The sequence below is a fragment of the Magnolia sinica genome, chromosome 7 (assembly GCF_029962835.1).
Source record: "Magnolia sinica isolate HGM2019 chromosome 7, MsV1, whole genome shotgun sequence".
NCBI classification, from domain to species: Eukaryota; Viridiplantae; Streptophyta; class Magnoliopsida; order Magnoliales; family Magnoliaceae; genus Magnolia; species Magnolia sinica.
This window is the reverse complement of record NC_080579.1, coordinates 345,658-371,077: the sequence shown is the minus strand read 5'-3', so window position 1 is coordinate 371,077 and position 25,420 is coordinate 345,658. Positions and strand designations below refer to the sequence as shown.

The window sequence follows — 25,420 nt, the reverse complement described above, 5'->3', positions numbered from 1 at the left end:
ATTTCCTGTTCTGCATTGTTAAGTGTACAATTCCTAAGTGCCTGTGTACCTCGAATAACTCCATTGATAAGGCTGTCAACATGTATTCAATAGACATAGCCCTACTTACTCAGCCCCCTTTAGAAATCAGGTCGGGTTTGAGTTAGGTCCACCATTTTGAGACTCGGTCGGTCCAATTAATTTTATTAATATCTAGTATATATATACATATTAATTATTCTGATAAGGGAATGAAGATTTACTTATCTAGGAGCATGTAAGAGAACGTTTGTACAATGTATGTGTCAAATTAGCACATGCGTGTGATGTAATCCATCCGTTTAGGTGGGTTTTACCATATAAATGTCCTCATTTGACATGAAACTGACACAAGGATCCAAAGACCTGATGGGTACCTGAATTCTATCGGATCCGGGCCACTGAGACCTAGCCCCCGAAAGGACCCTGAACCGGCAAGACCCAAACCCATTAAGCGACCCGACCAGAAACCGATCCATTGATAGCCCTGCTGCTGTTAAATTACAATAAAATTCACTTATGAGGGCCCACCGTGATGTATTGCTTTATCCACACCGTCTATCTATTTTTCAATATCATTTTAGTGAGAAAGCCATAAAAATGAGGCAGATCCAAGGTTCAAATGGACCACACCACAAGAAGCAGCGGTGATAATGACACCTACGGTGATGTTTATTTTGCATCCAAACTGTTCATAAGGTCACATATAACTGGATGAAGGGACACCACAAATATCATCTTGATCCAAAACTTCTGTAGTCCCCAAGAAGTTTTCAATGGCAGCATTTAATCCTCACTGTGTGGTCCACTTGAGCCATGGATCTGCCTTTTTGTGAGATTATACCCTAAAATAATATAGAAAAATGGATGGACGGTGTGAATAAAACTCAGACATCACGGTGGGCCCCTCAGAGCCCCAGCCCATGCCGAGCTCGGGGCTGGCTACCAAACCGCGTCCTCTCCGGTGGCTCCCGTCAATGGCATTTCCGCAGTTTCATGAGCAATATGGGGGCGTTTTTAATAATATATAACTATATATACTCTGCCAGAGCATGTGATGCCGTACTCATGCATGCTCCCCAATGAAAGCGGCTCCGGTGGATCCCTGACTGTGGGGCTTACCCAGATGTATTTCTATCATATCCACGCCGTCCATCCGTTTCTCCCTATCATTTTAGTCTATGAGCCCAGAGTTAAAGCCGGACCACATTACAGGAAACAGTGGTCATTGAATGTTCACCATTAAAACTTCTTAGGGGCTACGAATGTTTATTTTCCATTCAAGATAATGTCGCAAAACCTATATGAAGGGACCACACAAATATCAGCTTGATCCGAAAATTTTATAAACCCCACTGAACACGTGGCATTCGTCTACCGCGTGGATGACACAGAAACATCAGGGTAGGCCCACCACATACGTCAACGTACGGGATCATCCGGCAGATATACATTGATTAACTCAAAGAAAATCCAAAACCCAATTGAAACTGCAATTGTCAGAGTCTCAGGTAACAGAAGAGAATATCTCTCTCACTCTCTCTCTCTTAATCATTCTGATTTTGGTTTGGATTATTTAGACATGAAAAGTACAGAAACAGCTGCTCTTTTTAGTACATGGCTTTTGCTTTCTTTTTTACATATGATTGCAAATGGGTGTCTTCTTTCTTTCGTGTCTTCTCATTTCTCTCAAAATTCAATCATCTCAGCCTTCGTTCACCATTTCTCTGAATTGGGTTTCATTTGATTCTATATTCCACTGATTTTTTCTCCTTTTTTTTTTGTTGGTTTTTAATCTATTTCTGTTCTTCTTCTTCTTCTTTTTGCCCATGTGGAACTTCAACTTCCTTTGTTCTTTCTTTGATTCTCATCTTATGTTTTTTTTTTTTTTTTTTTTCCTTTTTTAATGTAAATTAATTTTATAAAAAATCAGCCACCACCCAAATAATCATACACAGATTGATTGCCTGCAAGTAAATTAATCTAGACCATTTAAATTGTGGGTCCTATTGTAGATGTAGCATGACCCAAGAATCAATCCTCCCGGTTTGATTCCGCCATCAAACTTGGATTCTTGACCACTTCTCTTTTCAATCATTCAATTGATGGATCGAAATTTGACGGTGATGACTGTTCAATCAGTTTGATTGTTTGATTGGCCTGTCATATGTTTGAGCGATGTGCTATAATATTCCAGATTGACATACGTTTGTGCAGAGTATGCTCGTAATTACTTGTTTCTTCCTTCTCAATTGATTAATTCGCCCTCTATCGATCCTTGATTTTTCAGAAGAAAAGTTGAGGCCATGGCAATGCCATGGAGCTTGGCTCTTTACATGGTGAACATGGTCTGGATGTTTATGAGTGGGTGGATCTCATCATGCTTGACGATCGCCAACGAGATTGCTCGGTCTGTTAGAACTGGTGATATTGGTCCCTTCCATGTCGGATAATCAATCAAGGTTGTGCTGCAGGTTACCTGATTATGAGTCTGTCATTGATAAAAATGGACTGTTTCTCCACTTCTCCTTGATGTTGCTGTTCAAACTCTTGCTTAAATCTTGTTCTTCTTTGATAATTAGAATGGGTTTTGTTGAAAATGGATGTGCTGGGCCACTGATTCATACTTCAATACGCTGAACCCCACCCACAAACAAAGGAAAATGATTCAGTACAACTCCGTTTCTTTTATTTCCTCATTTTGAAATGCTTCTTTTATTTTCTTTTGGAAGTTCCTCATGCTAGACCGTAAATCCTCCTTTCAGTAGAATCAGATTACTTTCTCTATTCTTCTTGGTGTCTTGTTACATCAATTTTGGCAGTTTACACACAACTCAATGCGATCAATGATATTGTTTTCCTTCATTTGTTTTGGTCACGAAATGAGCACATTGCTTGCTTAGTGATTATATTTAGGTACCCCGTAAATGTAAAGTACCATTTTCAAATCCATGTCAATTACTTGTTTTATGTAAGCAAGCTTAACCTGCCGCGCATTCTATCTTCTGACTGGATTCTGTGTTCCTTACTAAATGTTAGATGACATGCAACAAAAGGAAGTAAACAAAAACACTTGTAAGTGAAAGGAACAAATTAGTGTTTGATGATTATAAGACATAAAAATGGATGTACTGAAGAAGGATGTCACAATAAGATAGTTTGCAAGATAACCATTGGGACTACAGAGTGTGGGCCACTCATGGTCAATTTTGGAAGTTAGAGGACCTTGTTATAGCCCCTGAAAGATTTTTCTGGGACCATTACCAAAATATGGCCATGGATTCAGGAGTGCCCCACTGTTCAACTCTCATATGGTGCATCACTCACAGTTCAGAAACATACGAAGTGAAAGCAAGAGTCATGAGCTGAAATATAGAGAAGCTAGATGCAAGAGAAGGGCAAAAGAAACACATGGGAAACTCAAAGATGGCCACTGTCTGGAAGCATGCCTCTGAACATCGACTAGTAATGAGTTGACTCAGTATCAGTGGAGAATGGAATGAGTCGCTCCGAGAAACATGCTCCAATGCTGATCGACTTGGGTTGGAACTAGTTTGCAGGACTTGTTCCCCGGGCAAGTAACACTTGAATATCAATATTTTGAACCATCATTGGAAGCTAGATCCTTTTCTTTTGGAAAATCTGAGGATTTGCTACTGCTTATTTCTTGCAACCTATCCATAAAATTGTGAGACCCAACTTTTTTTTCCCCTATTGATTTCTTGTTATTAAGCACCGTTTACATTACTAAGTTATTAACTCTATGAAGAAGTGCAGATATGCTGGGCTTTGCTGACATTGTCTTACTCGTAGATTACTTAGGAGCTAGAACTACAGCATTTTCTAGCCATCCTTAAAAGAGATCCCCTATCATCATGATTAAACTATCCTTCAATATGTCATATGCCATCTGATATTTATTGGTTTTACAGACTGCCGATTGGGAAAAACCAAATATACTAGCATGTGTTCTTTTCATGTAGTAGCACCCTGATGTGTACCTGTATTGCTAGGTTGACAATTCAAGTATTGCTAGGTTAACAATTCAGGTTTGATTCACAATTCATAATTTGTAGGGTCCCCATCGTATTCAAATTTTCTCACTTTGATTTTCTATCGTTTTGTCGAGTTCATGGAATCACTTTGATTTCGTACCATTGTTTTATGTTTCTGGGAAAGCCTCTTTAATTCTTACTCTAGGTCCACTATTCGAATTCCTCGTGCAAAATTATTATTATTTTTTTTTATCATGTCTAGCAAACTATAAATTTAGAAGAATTTTGGAGTCGTAATGATTCACTTTGGATATGAATAGGAAGTATGAGAAATAAAGAAACAAATTTGAGCAGAATTGGGGTCGGTCTTCATGAATCAATGGAATCTCTATCTGCAATCAATTCTAAATGAAACTCATGTAACTACGTTGATCAAAATCTTGAAATCTTTGTTATAAATCTAATCTTCATACAATCACCACAATGTGCATCCTGGAGTGGGAGCGTAAATTGCACTTCCTTTTGACTTTCGTCTTCAAATTTAAGTTTTAATTACTACTGAGACCTGAGTCCATTGGATGCGTTTTGACTTCCCAATAAAGGTCGCTAAGGGGTGTTTGGATCGTAAGTTACTTTAGATAAGCTACGTATGCCATAAGTAGCTTATCTTGGTCTCTACTTGATCAGCAGGTAAGTATGTTTGTCAAACAACATGTTTATCATCTAAAAAGTACAAATGCATATTTGGTTTCCAACATCACAAGTAATTATCCCGAAAGTCTATTTGGTCCCCCTCACACCCACTGTCCATAATGTGGGGCCAACCTTTAATGTGGATCGTTCATTGTGTGGGCCCCACATTTTATGTGGGCCGTCCATCATGTTGGGCCCACCTTGGTTATAGGCCATTCATCTATTGAGGCCAATCTTTGATGTACATAGTACATTAGGTAGGGCCCACCTTTGATGTTGGTCATCCTTCATGTGGGGCCCATCATCAATGTTATTGTCCATCATGTGGGGTCCATCTTCAATATCCACTGCCCATCATGTGGAGCCCACCTTTGATGTGGACCATCCATCATGTGGGCCCACCTCCAATGTGAGTTGTCTATCATGTGGCACCTGCCTTGGATGTGGGCTACTCATCATTAGGCCAACCTTTGATGTGGACTATCCATCATATTGGGCCCACCTTGATGTGGATCATCCACATGTGGGGTTCACCATTATTAATTGCCCATCATGTGGAGGCCACCTTTGATGTGGGTTACCCATCATGTGGGCCCCACCTTCAATGTGGGTTGCCCATCATGCGGGGCTCGCCTTGCATTTGGGCCATTCATCATTAGGGGTGGACCTTCGATGTGAATCATCCATCATGTGGGGCCACCTCGATATGGGCCGCACTAGATCATCTGCCCATTCATTGGATGATTTTCCAATCTCATTAAGTTAGAAGGGGTTCATGGTCACGGAGAGCATATTCCCTTAAATAATTTCCATAGTTGTTGTGTCACTGACAAAAATGAAGGAAATAAGTTACTTTTGAAAGTTGAAAAGCAATATAAAAAAGAAAATAACTTGTAAAAATAAGTAGCTTTTAGATTTCAAAAGAGTAACTTATTAACTTACATAAGTTTAAAAAAAAAAAAAAACTACTTATTTGGTAGTATCCAAACGGGTCCTAATTGTGAAACAAGTAACAATTTGATTCCAATATTTTTACTTTGAAAAATTTCCATCTCTTGTTTTCCAAACTCCTGAAAACAATTTGCAATCATCCAACCCATTTTAGTATTGGTTGTTAATGTTTCTGTATGAACCGCGAAAGTTGCTAGTGAGACTTTAGTCCATAGGATGTGTTTTGGCTTCCCCAAGCTCTGGGATTCTTCTATAAAAGACTAGCAAAAGTTTTCATGAGAAGAAATACTAGCTGCTAGTTTTTTTGAGAAGAAAACCCAAAACTCTTGCTTTGACGAGAAGATAGAGGGAACCATGAAAGACGGTGGAGGATGGATTCACTTTCATAACCAGAAGAAGATCTCAAACCTAGAAGAGAGATGGAGGAACATCATAGCAAATGTATTTTACTGAAGAGTGGAGATAAGTAGATCTACTATAGGTATTTGTGCAATATGGTCGGGTTCTGAAGGTTATCATCCGCAATCGCAGACAATCAATGGAGATTGAAGGATTCACATTCATCTGGTTCGGCTCTAAAGAGTATACAAAGGATGCTGTTGAAGGTATGGGTGGGAAGTGGCTGGCTAGAAACCGTTTGAAAGTGAACTTTTCCAAGTACAGTCCAGTATTAAAGCAAAAGCCCATAGCAATCACCCAGATTCACTTGACATACTATAAGCGAATCTTCGCTAGCGACTGGATTCAGTCATCATCGAGTTGAGGTTGTAATCAAATATAAGGTTTGATTTATGTGTTGAATATCAGATATGTCTTTCTTTATGTTACTTAAGTTTCAAGACCCAACTTGAATTGACATCCAGAAGATTTCGGTCCACACGCATGCACACACACACACACACGCATGAGAAAGTTGTCATTCACAATCACATTCTAAACTAGCTAACACAAAAATGTCCTATGCACAAAAAATTTCAACAATATACCCTTTTTTCCCCATTTAAATCAGTTATTGATGATGATGCAAAGTGAAAACTAAAAATGATTTGATTGAAATTTAACAGTGAGACAACTCGATTGAATTTTGAGTTGACTAGATGAGTTTTAGAACCACACTCATTAGACTTCTGTGAGAAATGTTAGTTCTGTTGGTAGTGTTTGGGTGAACCAAAATTAGAGGTGTTATTGATTGAGATTAGGAAACGAATCATGTTGAATCCTAGTTGTTGTCCTTATTCTGTCATTCAGTGGACCTTATAGGCAATAACTTCTTTTGTAATACTATATTTTCTATGGTTCTAGTAAAAATAAATAAATCATAAAACTGAATTTGTTGAATAAAATTGAGGAATATACATGGGATCCATTAAGTCTATATATTAAGACTCCAATAAAGACTTTGATGATGGACACCTCCACTAACCCATTGGCTATTTAATTGGCCACTCAATATATTAGATTAAAATCCCCATTAATTATTTAAGAAAATCTCCATGGCTTCTTTTTCCTACCTCTTCTCAAGAAATCACTAACCCGTTTCATGCCAAAGTATTCCGTAAACCGTTATGATATGGGTTGTAATGGCCATAACGACTGTTACAGTCTCATTTTTTTATTGAAAAAAAACCTGAAAAACATGTATCTGTCCCAAACTGTTACGAGGGATGACCCGGCCTATATGAGGGCTTTAATGGTGGTTATGGGTCATTTTTTTCTATAATGGCCGTCATGGCTGTTGCGACCTTGTAATGTGTAATGGTTGCTACTGTTACCTTTACATAATGGCATTTACATCCTGGTAACGGCCATTACGGCCTACCATGTTCTGTGCAAATGCTTACCTAATTTTCTTTCGTGAAGATACAGTACACACAACAAGAATACCTCTTTTCTAATTTATTATCGGTGTGTATGCAATTCATTCTAACTAACCTATGTGTTTTTTTTTTGGAAAGGCCATTCTGACCTATGTTACCCAAGTATAGTATGGATATCAAGTAGGAGAAGATTGTGCAGGGCGAGTCGTTGGAGCTCTTTAACTTGTCTGAATGTGGGTATTGCTTGATTGATTAGTGTTGAGATGTTTACCTAATAACATTCCAAGTTGGGTTTTGTAGGCAAGTTCTTATGATTCTCTGAAAATTAGGGGCTGTTTGGGTTTGTGGAAAGTGTGAGAAAGGAATGACCATTTCACAAGAAACTCTGTTTCCAGGTAGTATTGTTTATTACCAACGTTTTCTCATATTGGGTAGTGACCCCCTATACTACCCAAGTCAACTGTGGAAAAGCCCTGTGGACACCACCATGATGTATGTGTTTTTTAATCCATACCGTCCACTCATTTTGTGAGTTCATTTTAGGGCATGAGCTCAAAAATTAAGCGATTCAAAGCTCAAGTGGACCACACCATAGGAAACAATGGTGATTGAATGGCCACCATTAAAAATTTCTTAGGGCCAAAAAATTTTTGGATCAAGCTGATATTTGTGTTTTCCCGTCATCTAGGTCTGTGTGACCTTATCAACAGGTTGAATGGCTAATAAACATTACGTGGGACCTAATGAAGGTTTCAACTGTATGTGTCATTTTCCTCGCTGCTTCCTGTGTTGTGGTCCACTTGAACTTCAGATCTGCTTCATTTTTGGGGCTCATGCCCTAAAATGAGTTGGAAAAACAGATGGACAGCTGGATATAAAACACATACATCACAGTGGGCCCCACAATGCCCAACATCACCTAGCTGGGTGGTGTTGAGTCACTATCCAATCCGCTTCCAATCAATCTCAGCCGGCAATAATGGTCTGGAGATCTTTGATCAGATCGTATCTATCCGCCCGGCACCTGACCAAGATAGGGGACACGACCATAATCTCTGAATACGTGACTGGAGGCTTTGATCATCCAGGTGGGCCCTACCACTATGGATCATGATGTGAAAGTCACGTGGATCCAACTTTTCTGAGTGTCCTATCAATGGACTGGGAACTGTTGACTGTCAGCCATTCGTTTAAAAGCAATCGATCAATCTGGCTGTCCATCCGGTGTATTATTGGATCGTAGCCCATCTACCGTTGGGCTCACCGTATCAGTGGTCTGGATTGCCTGACTGTACATATCCTCGAAAGAGGATTCAGGCGTGCCTGACCTTATATCCACCTCCTTTAACAATTGAACCCTGCTAAGTCCAATCCCGCGAGTCCACTTTTTTTGGTACTCGCCCCTTGTAAGTGCGAATGTGGCACAGATGCGAGATATATCCAAGCCGTTCATCGGATGGACCCAACACCAATGATACGTATAGACCCAAAAATCAGGCCTATTGCTAATCAGGTGGACCCAACACCAATGATACGTATTCAACGTCATGTGTGGTGCATCGGATGAGATGAGGGAATGGGCATGGATTGATCTTATAATTAGTGAGTTTGGGTCCAAAAGTCTGACCTATTTTTAAATGGGTTGAGCCTGTATCCTCTCAAAGTAAACCTGGCTTTGATAGGAACTGGACCCACTTGTTTAATATGAGTCCATTTAAATGACCTAAACTTACTTAAGACCCAAGAAGAAAAGAAAAAGTAGTTAATCCTATCCACTAATGAAGCAAGCCACACGTGTATAATATAAACACATGAAATGATTGCATTCAAGGTCGACGTGTTGCCCAATCCAAGTTAGAATGCTACTTGTATGATATTGGACGAAGTGGGCCAGGTTGGTCTAAAAAAACTTGGGCCGTAGCCCAAACTGACTGGACGATGTAAGGCCCAAGCCATGCTAGTAGGTCCAAAGTTTAAAGAGTTGGGCTCGCTGGGCCATGCAGGCCATTTCCACTCTTTACCCACAGCCACACACTCAACTAATGCTATTGATGCTCCAATGCCATCTAAATAAAACTCTATTAAGAATTTAAGAGAAATGAGCGAGAAAAATCAAGAACAAAAACTCCTGTAAATGGGCTTGGTATTCACCATTGGATCTCCTCCCAGAGAGTTCCTAATTACCATTTACCTTAAAATAGTATTTTATTTATTAATCAAACTTTTAGGCTTTTATATGCTCATTAATCACTGCTTTCCTCAGTTTGGGTTGAGAGCATGACCCAAATCAGATTCATTTAAAAACAGGGTCCTAACTCTGCTTAATTTTTGAGGGATTTCAGGCCCGACCCAAATCAGATTCATTTAAAAACAGGGTCAACTTGCTTAATTTTTTATTTCAGGCCCAACTAATTTACTGCCTCAAGTAAAGCTTTTAGACCCAGACCCACTTAAATGTTGGCTTGGATCAAATGACCCATCGGCTCGATGGATCTGACCCACCTGCACCCCCATTTGGCAGTTGATCAGTATGGTTTTGCTAATTCAGACCATCAACCGCAAAGACCGAACATCCCAACGACCAATATCAAGGTCTTTTTTAGATGAAAGTAGACTGCTGTTGTATTTCACTTGGCCATCTATCCGTGTATTCCACGAATAGATAATGTAACGATTGCCCAATCAAAGAGATTTTCAGGCCATGGTCCTTGGTACTGTGGGAGGGATTTACTGAACCATGGGGCCCCACTTCACATGGGAATTGCAAATATGATAGATAATAGTACAACAACACAATAGTCTCCCACCATTAAATAATGGCTGGACAGGAGAACATTTCGAAATCTGAAAAATTCATAAATCCTATTTCCAAAGACAAGTTCAGATTCTTACACCATTTTTTGGATGGTGGAAGATGGGTGCACCGACTTTCAGTGTACATACACTGCACAAAATATTTGCCCTAAAAAAACAAAAGAACAAAACCATGCAGAAATTCAAGCCAGCATTTGAATGCTTTAAGCAAATTCCCCAAAAGGGGAGCATCAAACAACATCACAGCCAAGAATAAAAGAACATCAGCCACATGAAACAATACCATTACGAGAACAAATGGCAAAATTTTAAAATAACCCCAAAAACATGCATGAACACCCAAAACTCATCAAAGAGAAACCTAGAACAGTTGGTTCTCCCCATTCACATAGGAGACGGATGCATTACATAAAAGGCAAACAGAAGAAATCTCTCCGTTGTAATCCCTTAAACAAGGCCTGTTCATAATGGCCAAAGGCCAGCAATGAGAATATCTTGTATTTTGAAAGTAGCCATCCTTTCCACACATGGATCTTTCTTCCACCCGTGAAGTGAGTGATTGGAAGCAACAAGACTCAATAAGATTTTCCACAATGTATTAAGCTGCCGGCTCCAAGAAAAAGACCGAAAATTGCAGCACTGCCGAGTGTGGTTTGTCCGATGTACCTAATCTTCAACAGTCCTGGAACCTGCATCATTTTTGTTGTCGAGGTTTAAAGCAACCAGCATTCAATAAATTCAAAGCTATGGTCACTTGCAAAGCATCAATCAACCACCCAAAGCTCCAAAACCAAGTTAAATGTTGGAACTAAACAAGGGTTTAGTATTTGCCACCAGTGCTGTCAAAATCCTACAATTTACAATTTAGGATATACAATTGTAGTCGATCTTAAGCAAAACGATTTAAATCCCAACCTTGAATCCCTTTTTATACGAATCCTACAATTCCATGATTTGAATCCTACGATTTACGATTCAAATTATACTTCTTGTCTTCTATTTTAAGCTTTACTTGGCTTTCATTTTATGTTTTTAAATGGGTGGGGGCTTTAATAATCACTTAGAAAAGGTAAATTATTTTATTTGTTCTTTGTAAGAGATTAAATGATATATATTCTCTTCAACGTTAAATCATGTACTTCTTTTTTTGTGATTTCTTACTTCTTAATTGGTCGAAACACCAAATTGATGTATGACTTTGCTGTAATGTTTCAATGGATGGTTATCATTTTTTTCCTTTTCTTTTTGAAAGATCACATAAATTTTATTAGAAGCTCACAAAAAGCGAGAAAAGAATACCAAAAAACCCACAGAAAACGACGACTAAAGCTGCCTAGACAACTGTGGTGGAGGCAACCCAACTAGAAATAAAACATTTATTCTTTGAGATGGTAGTAACTGCCTCATCCCTCTTGTTTCGAAAACAACACTCATTCCTTGAAATCCAAATAGTCAAAAGCACTGCCATAAAAGTCAATCTTCACCTAGATTTATCGATTCAGTCCCCTCCACCCCCATTCCAAGACCACAGAGCGTCATCCAAGGATTTCGGCATAAACCATTGAGTTTGAAGCTTAAGAAGAAAGTGATGCCAAATTTTCGATCATGCTGACTTAAATGTATTATGAATGATATTTCCAAATCCAAATATCTTTTTCTGTCGGTCTCCAGTATCAAAGGCTGCTTTTCCATTGTGATTCTACATTCAAGAAAGGTAACAAGAATATAAATGATTAAAGGACCCTCGTATGTTTTTTTAAGGGAAATTTCTTGAAAGACCCAAAAAAAAAAAAAGAAAAAAGAAAAAAAAGAATCCTTCAACACTATCATGACATGGTATTACCTGGTGTACATTGATGGGCACGTTGATGGCAAAAGGAAGATTAACGAGTTTTGAATAATTTTCTGATTTATTTATATTTTTCAAAATTTAAAGAAAATTATATATGATTTGTGATTCGATACAATTCAACCCCTACTACGATTTGCGATACGATAACAATTTTGACAGCATTGCTTGCCACTTGCATTTTTTACATCTCAAATGGTACCCTACTAAGTGGTTTTGGCTGACCTGAATCGCCTGGGGCAGAAGGGTTGACAGGGCTTCTGCCTGATTAGTCTCCATGCCACCCGGTACAATATATTAGCTGAAGTTCTTGCTGACAGATTGAGATTTGTTTTGGGGGTAGTTATGTCTCATTCTCAGTGGGAGTTCTTTCATGGGAGGCAAATCTTGTTGGGGGGGGGGGGGGGGGGCTTTAATTGCTGAAGAATGCATTGACTCAAAGTATAGGGAGGGCTCTCCTGGAATCATTTGCTAGGAGTTGGAGAAGTCACATGACTTTGTTTGTTGACTGGGATTTCTTGCAATGTCTACTATGAAGAGTGGGTTTTGGAATTAGATAGAGGCAGTGGATGTCTGAATTTGTGGTGTCATCACCATACTCCATTTTTTATTTTTATTTTTTTAATGTGTTTCGTCCGGGGATCACCTAACCCCGCATCTCTTTGTGGTGGACGCCTTGAGCACAACGGTTAGTAAGGCTGTTGAAAGAGGTATTTTCAGTGGTTTCAAGGTTGGTCAAGAGTTGCATTGGCTTATCTTTAGCATGTAGAAGCCACTCTTTTTTGTTTTGCAATGCTAAGATTACCAACTCAATAAGGGTGCTACTGCTATCCTGTTTATAAGTAGTTTCTAGTAAAGAGTGTTAACCTCTTAAAGAGTAAGATGATTGGGGGTCTGGCTTAGCGCGCGCCGGGGGGGGGGGGGGGTTGTGTTTGGGTTTGAAGATTTAAGGCTTTAGCTGATATTTATGGTTGTAGCACTGGGAAGTTACCTCCATCGTATCAAAGTCTGCTGTTGTGTTTGGGGAAGACAGCAAAATACTTTGGGGTAGAAATATTGTTTCCAATGAAACTCAATTCCCATTGTTTGTCAAGCCTTTCTTTGTGGGAAACACAGTTTCCCCCTTTCTCCATTTGTTGGAAAATAAACAAATTTATTTTCCCACCTCCACCCCTAAGAAAGGCATTTTCCTACAATGGAAGGAAAATGGATTTCTCAAGGTTAAGCTCAAAAGTGCAACCATCCATCTTCAGTCCGCCTCAAATGAGGCACATGTGTCAATATGCCAAATGAGCCATTGTCCATTTTCGGTTGTCCCTTGCATGTGCCACTATGCCACATATGTCACCATCCATCCTCCCTTGCATCCCACATGTGTTAATCCATCCTCCCTTGCATCCCACATGTGTTAATGTACCACAAGTGACACCATCCATCTTCTCTTGTGCCCCACATGTGCTATTGTGCCACATGTACTGCCATTCTTCTCTTATACCCCATCCATCTTCAATCCGCCTCACATGAGGCACATGTGTCAATATGCCAAATGAGCCATTGTCCATTTTCGGTTGTGCCTTGCACGTGCCACTATGCCACAAATGTCACCATCCATCCTCCCTTGCATCCCACATGTGTTAATACACCACATGTGACACCATCCATCTTCTCTTGTGCCCCACATGTGCTATTGTGCCACATGTACCACCATTCTTCTCTTGCACCCCACATGTGCCATCATCTATCTTCAATCACTTTAAATATGCCACATGTGCCAATAGTGCCAATGTGCACAAGTAGAGGTGTACACGAGTCGATCCGAGTTGAGCTTGGCACAACTCGACTCGGCTCGGCCACTAGCTGACCTCAACTCGAACTCGGCTCGGCTCGGTCCTCGAGCCTGACTGGCCAACTCGGCTTAGTTCGGTCAGCAGCTCCGGCTAGTTTGAGCCGAGTTCAAGCCAAGATCGAGCTGAGTTTGCTTGTGTAGCATTTTCACAAACACATGAGCTGCAACTTCAAATTCTCACTGTATGTAAAACACCAACATCGGTTTTACAGGTATTTCATCAAACACCTTGTAGGCAACATCAAAATCAAGAAAAAAGGGTACTTGTTTGATGAAACATACCTTCCTTGCCACTAGCCGACACTTTGTTGAGTCATTTCATCAAATGCTCGGTCAGCAACATCAATATCAAAGTAACTGAGTCACCGAACTGGTTCGATCTGAGTTCAATTCGAGTTGGGTTCGATCCGAGTTGAGTCGAGCTCGGGCAAGCTCGAACTTGGTTCGAAATTTTTTCGAGCTAAAAAAATTAGCTCGACTCGGCTTGAACTCAGTTTCGAACCAAGTTGAATCGAGCTTTTTTGAGTCCAGTCGAGCGAGCAAACTGAGCTAACTTGGTTCGTGTACAGCCCTACGCACAAGTGTTGTCATCTGGCTTCCAGTGCCCATGTGCCGGATCTGCCAATGTGCGTCTTGTGAGTTGTGCCACATGCTACATCACAACTACAAACAACTCACATGTACCACGTGCCACAATTCAACTTCAACCACCCACATATGCCACGAATGCCACATGCGCCACTTACATTTTCAAGAATACCATGTGTGCTACATATGTTAATCTGTGACATGCTAGCAACTACCTAGAAAATTTTTTCCCCCCCAGAAAATTTCTTGTTTTGCCAAACAATAAATTTGAAAATAGATCCTAGATTTCTAGGGAAATTTTATTGAAAAGCAAACAAGGGAAACAATGTTTCCTTTCCCACAGTTTCCTGGAAATTAGGTTTCCCAAGAAACACTATTTCCTTTCCTATGTTCTCCATTAATCCAAACAGGCCCTTAGGATTCTTGGATAAATAAAATCTGTCAATTAATGTATTTGGAAGTTTATTAAATTGGCATCTTCATGAAAATGGATGTTACTGACTCAGCAGATTTGTTGTTTGGGTTCCTTGTTAAATTCATGATTTCCCTTTTTTTTGTTTTTTTTGTTTTTTTGTTTTTTTTTTTGTGTGTGTGTGTGTGGGGGGGGGGGGGGGGTTCCCTTATTAAACTCATGATTTTCCTGTTTTGTGTGGGTACCTCCAACAATGATTTCCATGAAAACTATTGAAACATGAATTCCAGTTCTGAGTTCGTCTAGGAACAAGTGTAAATCTCATGTTCCTCTCACAATGCTCGCCTAGATTTCTATGCCAAGAATCCCTATTTATGGAGAAGTGTAATGATTATGTGGCGGAACCCACTCGTTTCTTGGTTATCCAAACAACACAATCGTCACATGAAAGGAAAACCCTTTACCTTTCCCTCCATTTGGCATGGAATCCATAATTTCCAAACTTGGCCTTATTATATTCATATTTTAGGAGAGAGGTCAAGTTCTTTTGAAACACGAGATTGGATGATCCAAACCACCTAAGCAATGGTCATCAAAATTCATGGTCCAGTCATGGATCTGAGTTGTCCATCATGTGTCCCACCTTCAATTGCACATCTCTTTCAAAGGCGATTCTGATTGGATAATCCAAACATCTGATTCAATGGCTCAGAAAATGGATGATCCACATTGATATAATAGGGTTAGATAATTGATATTGACAGTCCATGTGGACCCACTTTTGCTTGCCCGCACCCCTCAAGAGTCACTCGATCTAATGATCCAAGCCAACCGAGCAATGGCTATAAAAATGGACTGCTCTCATTAATTCCTAGAAAATATCTCATGATTGATTTGGATTTCCCATGATGTGGGTCCCACCTAATTGGCCATCCCTCCAAAAAACCACTCTGATTTATGATCCTAATCATCCAATTAATGTATAGGAGATGGATGATACTTATCATCTAGAAGAGGTCCTATTAGTTATCTGAGATGTCCTTCATGTGAGATCCACCTTTCATTATTGAGACCTACCAAAAATCACTTTGATGTAATGATCTTAACTATCTGTACAGGAAAATGTCTGACTAGAGATTTGGACCACCCATCACATGTAACTCAACTTTTAATATCATTCCCTCCCAAAAAATCAAATTGATCAAATGGTCCATCTGATCAATGGTTAAGAAAATAGATGATCCATGCTGATTATAACCCAGAAGTTTTGATCACTGACTTGGACGGCCCATCATGAGGGCCCCACCTTTGATTTTTCATTCCTCTTAACAGGCACTTTGTTTGGATTATCCTAATTCTCCAATTAACAACTAGGAAAATGGACTGTCCATATTGGTTATAATTGAGAAGTTCCAATCATTGACCTCGACTAGCCATCTTGTGGGACCAACGATTGATTGCTCATTCCTCTTAAAAGTCACTTTGATAAGATGGTTCTAATCATCAAATCAATGGCTAGGAAATGCATGGGTCCATATTCATATAATAGAAAAGGTCCGGTCATTTGATCAAACCATCCATGATGTGGGTCCCACTTTTTGCCTATCCCTCCAAAAATCACTTTGATATAGTGATATTAATCATCTGTAGAGGTGTACACGAGTTGAGTTAGCTCGCTCGGATCGACTCGGAAAAGCTCGACTCGCCTCAAATCGAAACCGTGTTTGAGCCACTTGTATTGAGCTCGAAACTTTTTGAATCGAGTCCGAGCTGGACGTAGCTCGACTTGACTTGACTCGGATCAATTTTTGAGTAAATATATATAAAAAAATTAGACGTCCAAAATAGGTTTTTTTTTTTATAAAAAACCCTAACCCCCCGCGCCCTCTCGTCTTGGCCGTTCGCCCAACCCTAAAAACCCTAACCCCAGCTCGAACTCGACTCTCTTTAGCGCCCAAACGGTGACCTGTACCACTCTCCTCTCCTCTATTTCTTGCCGTTCTTCAGCGCCCAACAATAATGTTGCTCACCAAGTGTTTGATGAAATGACTCAACGAAGTGTGGCTAGTGGTAAGGAAGGTATGTATATGAAACAAATAACCTTTTTTTCTTGATTTTTATGTTGCTTAGAAGGTGTTTGATGAAAGACCTGTAAATCCACTGATGTTGTTTTACATACAGTGAGATTTTGAAGGTGCAGTCCATGTGTTTGTGAAAATGCTGCATAGGCGAACTTGGCTCGAACTCGGCTCGAACTGGCCCAAGTTGCTAACCAAGCCGAGTCGTGTTCGAGCTGGGGTCAGCAAGTGGCCGAGCCGAGTCGAGCCGTGCCCAGCTCGACTTGTGTACACCTCTAATCATTTGATCAATGGATGTGGGTGGTCCTTTTTTTTAAGATAAGGGCAAAATTTTATAAATAGAAAGCGCCAAAAGGCGCAAAATTCTCAAATGGTACCAGAGGGTTTTGCAGTTAGTATGGAAATTCCATTCTTGCTGCGATTAGTATCTTCCTTAGAAGGAAAAAAAAAGTGCAAAACCTCATAATTTATGAACTATTAATTAAATATTTCCCTTTTTCCAGGACAAATTATTAGATTTAAATCATGTGTCACATATACAACAGGGGGTCGAGGGGGAGAGCACAAGACCTAATCAATAACTAAGCCCCTTGCTCACATCGTCACCCACCCCAAGGAGTGACTCCAATTCCTAAATCATCTCCAATTTCTTTCTTCCCAAAGACCCATCAATAAGCACAATTGCAAAATAACTTTCATATCTTTTCCACGCTCCATCCCGTCCCAACGCCAATAGAGCGTGGAGAGGCCCAAGGACTCCAGATTAGCCATGCACATCTAACAAACATTTGGGAGCACCATCCCCATTTCTGGAAGATTATCTACAGTAAACACCCTTTCCCTTCCAATAAGCCAAGCGAAAGTTGCAACTTTCAGCGGAGCACCATAAGACCAAAAATACTTGGTAGTTTTGATCTCCACATCCGTTCTGTGGCTTTACAACAGGATAAAGAAAGAACGCACAGAGAAGCATCCATATTTACCACTACACCAAACCATCGAATCTTTTTCCCCAATGACCGGGCAACAATCGTTAATGAGATTAACCATCGAGACTAATTCCTCGACGACATATTGACTATGGGAGTATGGAACGGTGGGTCATTTCTATCCACAAAAAGACGAGCAATTCTAAAAAAATAGTGATTGCAAGGATTCCTCCCTAACCTACACATCTTTACAAAATCTAATATTCTCCCCATCACTAGGTAGATACCCTGCCCCTTTACTAAAATAGGATTTTACAGAAATAAAGCCTTTCCAAATTTTCGAGGCCCTATATGATGAAGAATCCTTAATGCACCATCCCACCTTCACTACACCCATACTTGCTAGATACCATGTTCCTCCAAAAAGCACATTCCTACATCCCAAAATGCTAAAGCCACTTACCCAACAATGCCCTATTCATTGTTGGGCACATCTTGGAATCACCAACTCCCAAAAAACAACACGCTATCGAGACCAAGGTATTCCGTAATAGTAACGGTGGCCATAACGGCCACCACTATTACCTTTACGATACATAGTGTAATGGCCATTATGGGGGCCGTAAAAGCCGTTACGGTCTTTGTTAAATAAAAAATAAAAAAACATATCTGCCCCATAATAGACCGTTATGAGGTGTTACAACTAGAGGTGTACACAAGTCGAATCAAGTCGAGCTGGACACGTCTCGACTCGGCTCAGCCACTTTCTGACCCCAGCTCGAACTCAACTCAGCTCGGTCCTCGAGGCTGGGCTCGGCTTGGTTCGGTCAGCAGCTTGGACCAGTTCGAGCCAAGACCGAGCTAAGTTCGCATGTGCAACATTTTCACAAACACATAGACTGCAACTTTGAAATCTCACTGTATGTAAAACAACAGTAGTGGTTTTACATGTATTTCATCAAACATCTTCTAAGCAATATAAATATCAAGAAAAAAATGGTATTTGTTTCATATACATACCTTCCTTACCACCAGCCACACTTCGTTGAGTCATTTCATCAAACACTTGGTGAGCAACATTATTGTAGGGTGTTGGAGAACGGTGAGAAAGAGAGGAGAGGAGAGTTGTACTGGTCGCTGGTCGGGCGTTGAAGAGAGTCAAGTTCGAGGGTTAGGGTTTTTAGGGTTGGGCGAACGGCCAAGACGAGAGGGCGCTGGGGGTTAGGTTTTTTTTTTTAAAAAAAACCTATTTTGGGCGTCCAAGTTTTTTTATATATACTTACTTAAAAATCAATCCGAGCCGAACCAAGTTGAGTCAAGCTAGGTCCAGCTCGGACTCGACTCGAAAAGTTTCAAGCTCAATAAAACTGGCTTGACTCGGCTCGAACACAGTTTCGATTCGAGCGAGCTAATGAACTAACTCGACTCATGTACACCTCTAGTTACAACCTTTATGGGGGGCATCATGGGCCATTCCGGGTCTGTAATAGCCTTTATAGGTCATTTTTTCCGTAATAGCCGTTACAGCCTTTACGACCTCGTAACATGTAATGGTTACCACTGTTACCCTTATGCAACGGCCTTTACGACACACCATGATCAAGACATTTCTATCCACAGATAGACAAGCAATTGTTGAAAATAACAATTGCAAGGATTCCTACCCAACCCACATGTCTTCACAAAATCAGATATTCTCCCCATAACTAGGCATATATCCAACCCTTTACTAAAATAGGATTTTACATAAATAAAGCCTTTCCAATTTGTCGAGGCCCTATACAATGAAGAATCCTTAATGCACCATCTAAACTTCGCTACACCCATACTTGCTAGATACAATGTTCCTCCAAAAAGCAACTTCTTCCATCCCAAAATGCCAAAGCCACTTACCCAACAATGCCCCATTCATCGCTCCCAATCATACCATTTACAAACCCCCTCCCAACTTAGCAAGTGAAACTTATTTGAGCCCCCCTAGAGAACCACTTTGATATGATGATCCAAACTATTCGATAATTACGGAATTGGTGAACCATATATATTATAGCATAAAAATTTCTTATCACTGATCATCATGCGATGCCTACATTTAATTGCATATCCCTCTCAAAGTTATTTTAACCAGATGTAAACCATTCGAGCAATGGTTTCAAAACTTGACTATCCATTTAACTATATTGGAAAGGGAATTGATTTGGACCTTTTATGATGTGAATTTTTTATTGTTCATCCTGGTCAAAAATCACTTTAGTTGTATGAGCATTGCCACTCATCAATGTCTAGAATTTTTTTTTTGACATTTTTCCAATATTAGGGTGATTGCATAGCTTTACCATTGTCAACACATGACTTCCTATTTTCATGAATTCATAAAATTGAAGTTTTACTTTTTAATTGACAACTTCATGATTTATGCCCCTTCTGTTAATTGGGGAATTAGTACATTCCGCAAATTGCAATTGCGGCTTACCAAACACAATAACTACCTAATTCATGACTTGGCAATTAAAAAAATGAAAAATTTCATGAACTTAGTGCTCATCTGAACATCCCCATGGTGTGCAATAACGGTCGTTACAGGACCGTAAAGGCCGTTGTATAAAGGTAACGGTGGCAACCGTCATACGTTACGAGGTCGAAATGGCCGTAACGGTCCATCACAAGGCTGGTACAGGTTTTTCAGATTTTTTTTTTTCAATAAAAGAAAAAAGAAGTCGTAACGACCATTACAAGGGTTGTATCATAAAGCTAACGGTGGTGGCTATTATGGCCACCGTTATTGTTACGAAATACCTTGAACACCACCCTATGGGATTCAATAGTGGAATGGGTGGAACATAAGCTTTTAGCTTGGAAAAGCAAAATATCTCTACAATCTCCTTATATATTTCATGTCTCTGTTCAAATGCCTACTTGGCCAATCAATCTTATTGAGAAGCTCCTCATCAAGGTATTTCGTAATGGCAACAGTAGCCATAACGGCTACCACTGTTACCTTTATGATACAGGTCGTAATGACTGTTACAACCCTTGTAACGGCTGTTACGGTCCCTTTTTTCATTGAAAGAAAAAATCCCAAAAAACCTACTTCTGCCTTGTAATGTTTTAAAAAAAATATATGAAAAACTTGCATTTACCCTGTAACAAACTATTGTGGGGCTATTACGGCCTTTACAGGGGGCGTAATGGGCCGTTAACGATGGTTATTGGTCATTTTTCCCATAACGGATGTTACGATCGTTACGACCCCGTAATATGTAACAGTTGCCACCATTACCTTGACATAATGGCCTTTACAGTACACCACGCTCCTTATACCAATGGAGCTATGATCTGTCAATTCTTTAGCTTGATGGGAAGTGGGCTGGTCTGATCCCATCACTTTCTTAGGGATTTGAGGGTTGAAGAGATGATGGAACTTTCTGCTTTGGCTTGCTGCATTGGAAAGTTCGCTCTCAACCCTATGGGACAAGACACATGATGGTGGAAGATTACTTTGTTGGTTTTTTTCATCTCAATATCAAAGAGGTTTCAGATGAACAATGAAGTCACTTCTCCAAGCCTTCTAGGTTAGGCCCTTCCACTGTCTCCTTGCCTTGACATCCTAATTTAAGCTTTGTACTTTGATTGTCAATCACTCATGATTGAATTTAACTGTGTTGTAGGTGTATTATTTGTCAAATAGTGTCAGTCTTGACAGCCTTGTCAATTGTCTATTGCCAGTTGTGAGTCACCCATTCAATATGAAATCAAATTCAAGAAGTTTTCTAGGGCAGGGCCCCTTCCCCTTCTGCTTTGCCTCATTAACTATTGCTAGCCTCCTTACTCTTCCTCAACATCCTGTTTAATCTATGTTTCGATCATCAATCACCCATTATTCGATTCTAGTTGCATTGGATGTATACCACAAGTCATTAGATGTCAATCCCGAGGCTTATCTCTCAATGGCGGCAACTTGTCCATTCATAGTTCTCTAATGCTTGTCATTGGTCATTGGTTATCAGCAATAGTTGGTTTTGAGCAGCAAGTCCAGGGTAGAACAATCATGAAAAATTCTTTATATTTAGGTCAAGCATATTGAAATCACTTTACTTGTATGTTTATGTGATCATATATGCACAAGGCATGATCCAACATGGCACACATAAGGAACCACTTAAATTGATCTTACTATTATCATTTATTATCATTAAGAAAAAGTATCATGATTGCCATAGTCTTGTCCTAGCTATTTGTGTCCAACTTCATGAATCATGACTGCTTGGCAAAAGTTCGGTGACCTAACATAAACCCATCACCTTTACTCGGGCTGGTGCTGGTGCTATCAAGGAGAAGTATATAAATATTGAAAGCAATGGCTAGGATCCTAGCGTATTATAGTTAGATATTTGGTACCAGTTTTTGTTTGTGACAAATGTCAACTAGGATACTGTGAGTTATCAGTGTGCATCGCTCAAAGTCTGATCACCATCTCAAAATAAAGTTAATTAGCTCGCTATGACCCTCAATTGCAAAATCAAATTATTTATAAAACATAGCAAGAAAAATAGAAACAGTGCTTATTGGAGTTGCGTATCACCCAAATAAATCCAAATTGATCTTACTATTATCATTTATTATCATTAAGAAAAAAGTATCATGATTGCCATAGTCTTGTCCTAGCTATTTGTGGTCAACTTCATGAATCATGACTGCTTGGCAAAAGTTCAGTGACTTAACATAAACCCTTAACCTTTACTTGGGATAGGGCTGGCACTATCATGGAAAAGTATATAAATATTGAAAGCAATGGGTAGGATCGTAGTGTGTTACAGTTAGATATTTGGTATCAGTTTTTGTTAGTGACAAATTTCAACTAGCATATTGTGAGTTATCAGCGTGCATTGCTCAAAGTATGATCACCAACTCAAAATAAAGTTAATTAGCTTACTATGACCCTCAATTGCAAAATCAAATTAGTTATAAAACATAGCAAGAAAAATAGAAACAGTGCTGATTGGAGTTGGGTATCACCCAAAATAATCCAAATGATTTTCCGATAAAATTTAGTACAAAGAACACAAGGTTTAGCAACTGCACCTTGTACCTGATAGCCTCATAAGTCCCATAGACAGCACCTGCATGAAATCATACGTATCAATTCCCCTCATCCAATTGAATCCATGCAAAAGCTTCAACCATTGTGGGAACATATAATTGTAGGAACTATGAAACAAAAAAACACACTCAAAAAATCGTGTGCAAGAGCAAGGAGCACCTGTCTCAAAATGTTTGCAAGTAAAAATAGCAAGGGGGCAGGAGCACAAGTCCAAAGTGCAATTTCGAGTAGAAGCGGGAGCATCAAGTAGTTAGGACTATGCACCTAAAGGGGAACTAGAGCACTCCACCCCAAGGCAAAAGGAGGACCAACATCCTCAATCAAGAGAAAAAAGAAGGATCTAGAACAAAAATAACCGCCCAAATTCCATTTCCGAAAGCTTCCTATCCTCCCTTTGCAAGGAATGAATGGACATCACATAACATTCTCACCATTCCCCAACTCTTCGTCCTTTAAATTTCTTCGAAATGATAATCCAAACACGTTCACAAGCCAATTTCATAACAATCCTTGATGAAAGAATCCTTCTTTTTCCTCCCCTATAAACCTTTGGAATTTGTCCAAAACCCAAACTTATCACACATCATTACACTGAATCCAGTTCTTATTTTAGGATCATTCAAATTCTCTTTTGAATACTCCCCACTCATGTGCACGTTCTTCCAAACTCCAGAGCCTTCTTTTCCCTGCCACAATGCCTGGGAACGTTGGCCCTTTTGTCAATTGATCTTGCAGCCATATTAGAGACAATTGCAGTACGGAGGGATTTATTATTATTATTATTATTATTATTTTAAAGTTTGGGTAAACTTTGGTTTGTGTTGTAGCCTTGAGGGGCTTGAAAGGAGAACAAGGAAATACATGTAAGGGCTTGATGGAGATGGTGATGAGGGATGTGGAAGCTTGTTCATTCACTAAGGGCCTTGGATAAGAATGATTGGCAAAGTAAGATTGGTAAAACCAACCCAAAATATATAGGGCGAGACTAGTATTATTATTTTAGTGATAATAAAAATGGATTAGAGGAAACCCATTTCGATCTTTAAGAGTTAGTAGGGTTTAAGATGGGCACTTCACTCTCCTTCTCCCTTCACAAAGGGATCTTATTTTTTTGATACTTCTCAACTTTTCTAACACATTAATATTTTTGAAGGTTTTTCAAATTACAGGGGTTTCCTAACGATATAGTCAGGATAATCTCATTTACATAGAAATAACCTTTTTTAAAAAGGCCGAAAAGTAAAAAAGCAACAAACACTCAATGATAAGAAAAATCAAAGAGTTTCAACACAGAGGTCATGGGTTCGAGAACCCATTGTGGTGTGTGTTGGTGCGAGTGGGTGTGGGTGTGAGTGTGAGTGTGAGTGTGCGCATGTTTTAAAAAAAAAAAAAGGTTTCTTAGGTCCTGTTTGGATACCACAAAATAAGTTACTTTTTGACAATAATGGTCCAAATTCAGCAAAGCAATGTCTATAAATAAGATATTGAGACTGTCTAATCAATCCAATGCACTGTTTGTTAGGATTCGACGCAGAGATAAAGGAATAAGGTATTGAGATAGTGTAATCAATCCAAAGCACTGTTTGTTTGGATTCGACGCAGAGATAAAGGAATAAGATATCGAGATTGTCTAATCAATCCAATGCACTGTTTGTTTGGATTCAACGCAGAGATAAAGGTGGGCAGCAAAGAGGCTCGATCATAACGAAAGGTACGTGATCATTCCCCTTTGATCTGAATTGAACTAATAAAATATTGAGATTGGATTCGCCGGTAGTGATTAAATGGGGGAAGGAAATGAAAGAAGGGGTTAGGGTTGAAAGGAAAGAGAGGGGATTAGGGTTTTACCAACAGCACCACCAACGGCACCGCCCACTGCAACGCCTGTAGTGACGCGAGCAAGGCAGCTATCTCTCGCCATCTTTCTTCTTCCTCTCTCTCTCTCTCTATCTCTATGTTTGTCTTCTTCTTCTTCCCCGCTCCGATGGATTTTCTCCGTTCTTTTTATGCTCCCAGAGATTTTATAGGTACAGGAATTATGCGGCACTTGGCCCGCGTGTTTATCCACATCTATACGCGAGCTTTTTTTATTTAGGGTTACTACTGCATCATTCACGGCTCGTTTCGATACCACCGAATAAGTTACGTTTTTCTTACTTACAACCGTAGATAATTGACTTATTTCATATTAGTATGTTTGGTTTGTGTTAGTTGTAAGTAACTTTTTTTACTCAAAAGTACCTAATCACTATAGTTTATTTTTTATTTTTTACCTTTTTTACTTTTTCATAACTTACTTAGAGAATCATCAAAAGAAATGAAAGAGAGA

The 25,420-nt window shown here is 39.6% G+C and overlaps 2 protein-coding genes across 3 annotated transcripts; one reads left to right on the top strand and one right to left on the bottom strand.

Annotated features, from left to right (window-relative positions):
* Window positions 1-1,375: 1,375 nt before the first annotated feature.
* Window positions 1,376-7,773, top strand: LOC131250738 (uncharacterized). 2 transcript variants are annotated; one of them, XM_058251015.1, is made up of 3 exons: window positions 1,376-1,529; window positions 2,309-2,480; window positions 7,613-7,773. In XM_058251015.1, the coding sequence occupies exon 2, from the start codon at window positions 2,325-2,327 to the stop codon at window positions 2,469-2,471; it is 147 nt and encodes a 48-aa protein (XP_058106998.1). In that variant the 5' UTR covers window positions 1,376-1,529; window positions 2,309-2,324; the 3' UTR covers window positions 2,472-2,480; window positions 7,613-7,773. The 2 variants fall into 2 exon arrangements, with proteins under 2 accessions (XP_058106998.1, XP_058106999.1); XM_058251016.1 differs by lacking the exon at window positions 7,613-7,773 and adding an exon at window positions 5,970-6,598.
* A 2,787-nt stretch (window positions 7,774-10,560) lies between these two features.
* LOC131250737 (uncharacterized) lies at window positions 10,561-25,145 on the bottom strand. Its single transcript, XM_058251014.1, has 3 exons — window positions 24,940-25,145; window positions 23,073-23,110; window positions 10,561-10,977 (listed from the first exon to the last, which is right to left on the bottom strand). Exons 1-3 carry the CDS (start codon window positions 25,010-25,012, stop codon window positions 10,864-10,866), a joined length of 225 nt encoding a protein of 74 aa, XP_058106997.1. The 5' UTR covers window positions 25,013-25,145; the 3' UTR covers window positions 10,561-10,863.
* Window positions 25,146-25,420: the final 275 nt, after the last annotated feature.

What these genes read in the sequence shown, in the direction of transcription:
- LOC131250737 (XM_058251014.1), bottom strand. Translation starts at nt 25,012, where the DNA reads ATGGCGAGAGATAGCTGCCTTGCTCGCGTCACTACAGGCGTTGCAGTG. An exon ending in TGCCGTTGGTGGTGCTGTTG is followed by an intron (nt 23,111 to 24,939) that starts GTAAAACCCTAA and finishes GATTTCATGCAG; the next exon opens with GTGCTGTCTATGGGACTTAT. An exon ending in ATGAGGCTATCAGGTACAAG is followed by an intron (nt 10,978 to 23,072) that starts GTGCAGTTGCTA and finishes AAAATGATGCAG; the next exon opens with GTTCCAGGACTGTTGAAGAT.
- LOC131250738 (XM_058251015.1), top strand. Translation starts at nt 2,325, where the DNA reads ATGGCAATGCCATGGAGCTTGGCTCTTTACATGGTGAACATGGTCTGG.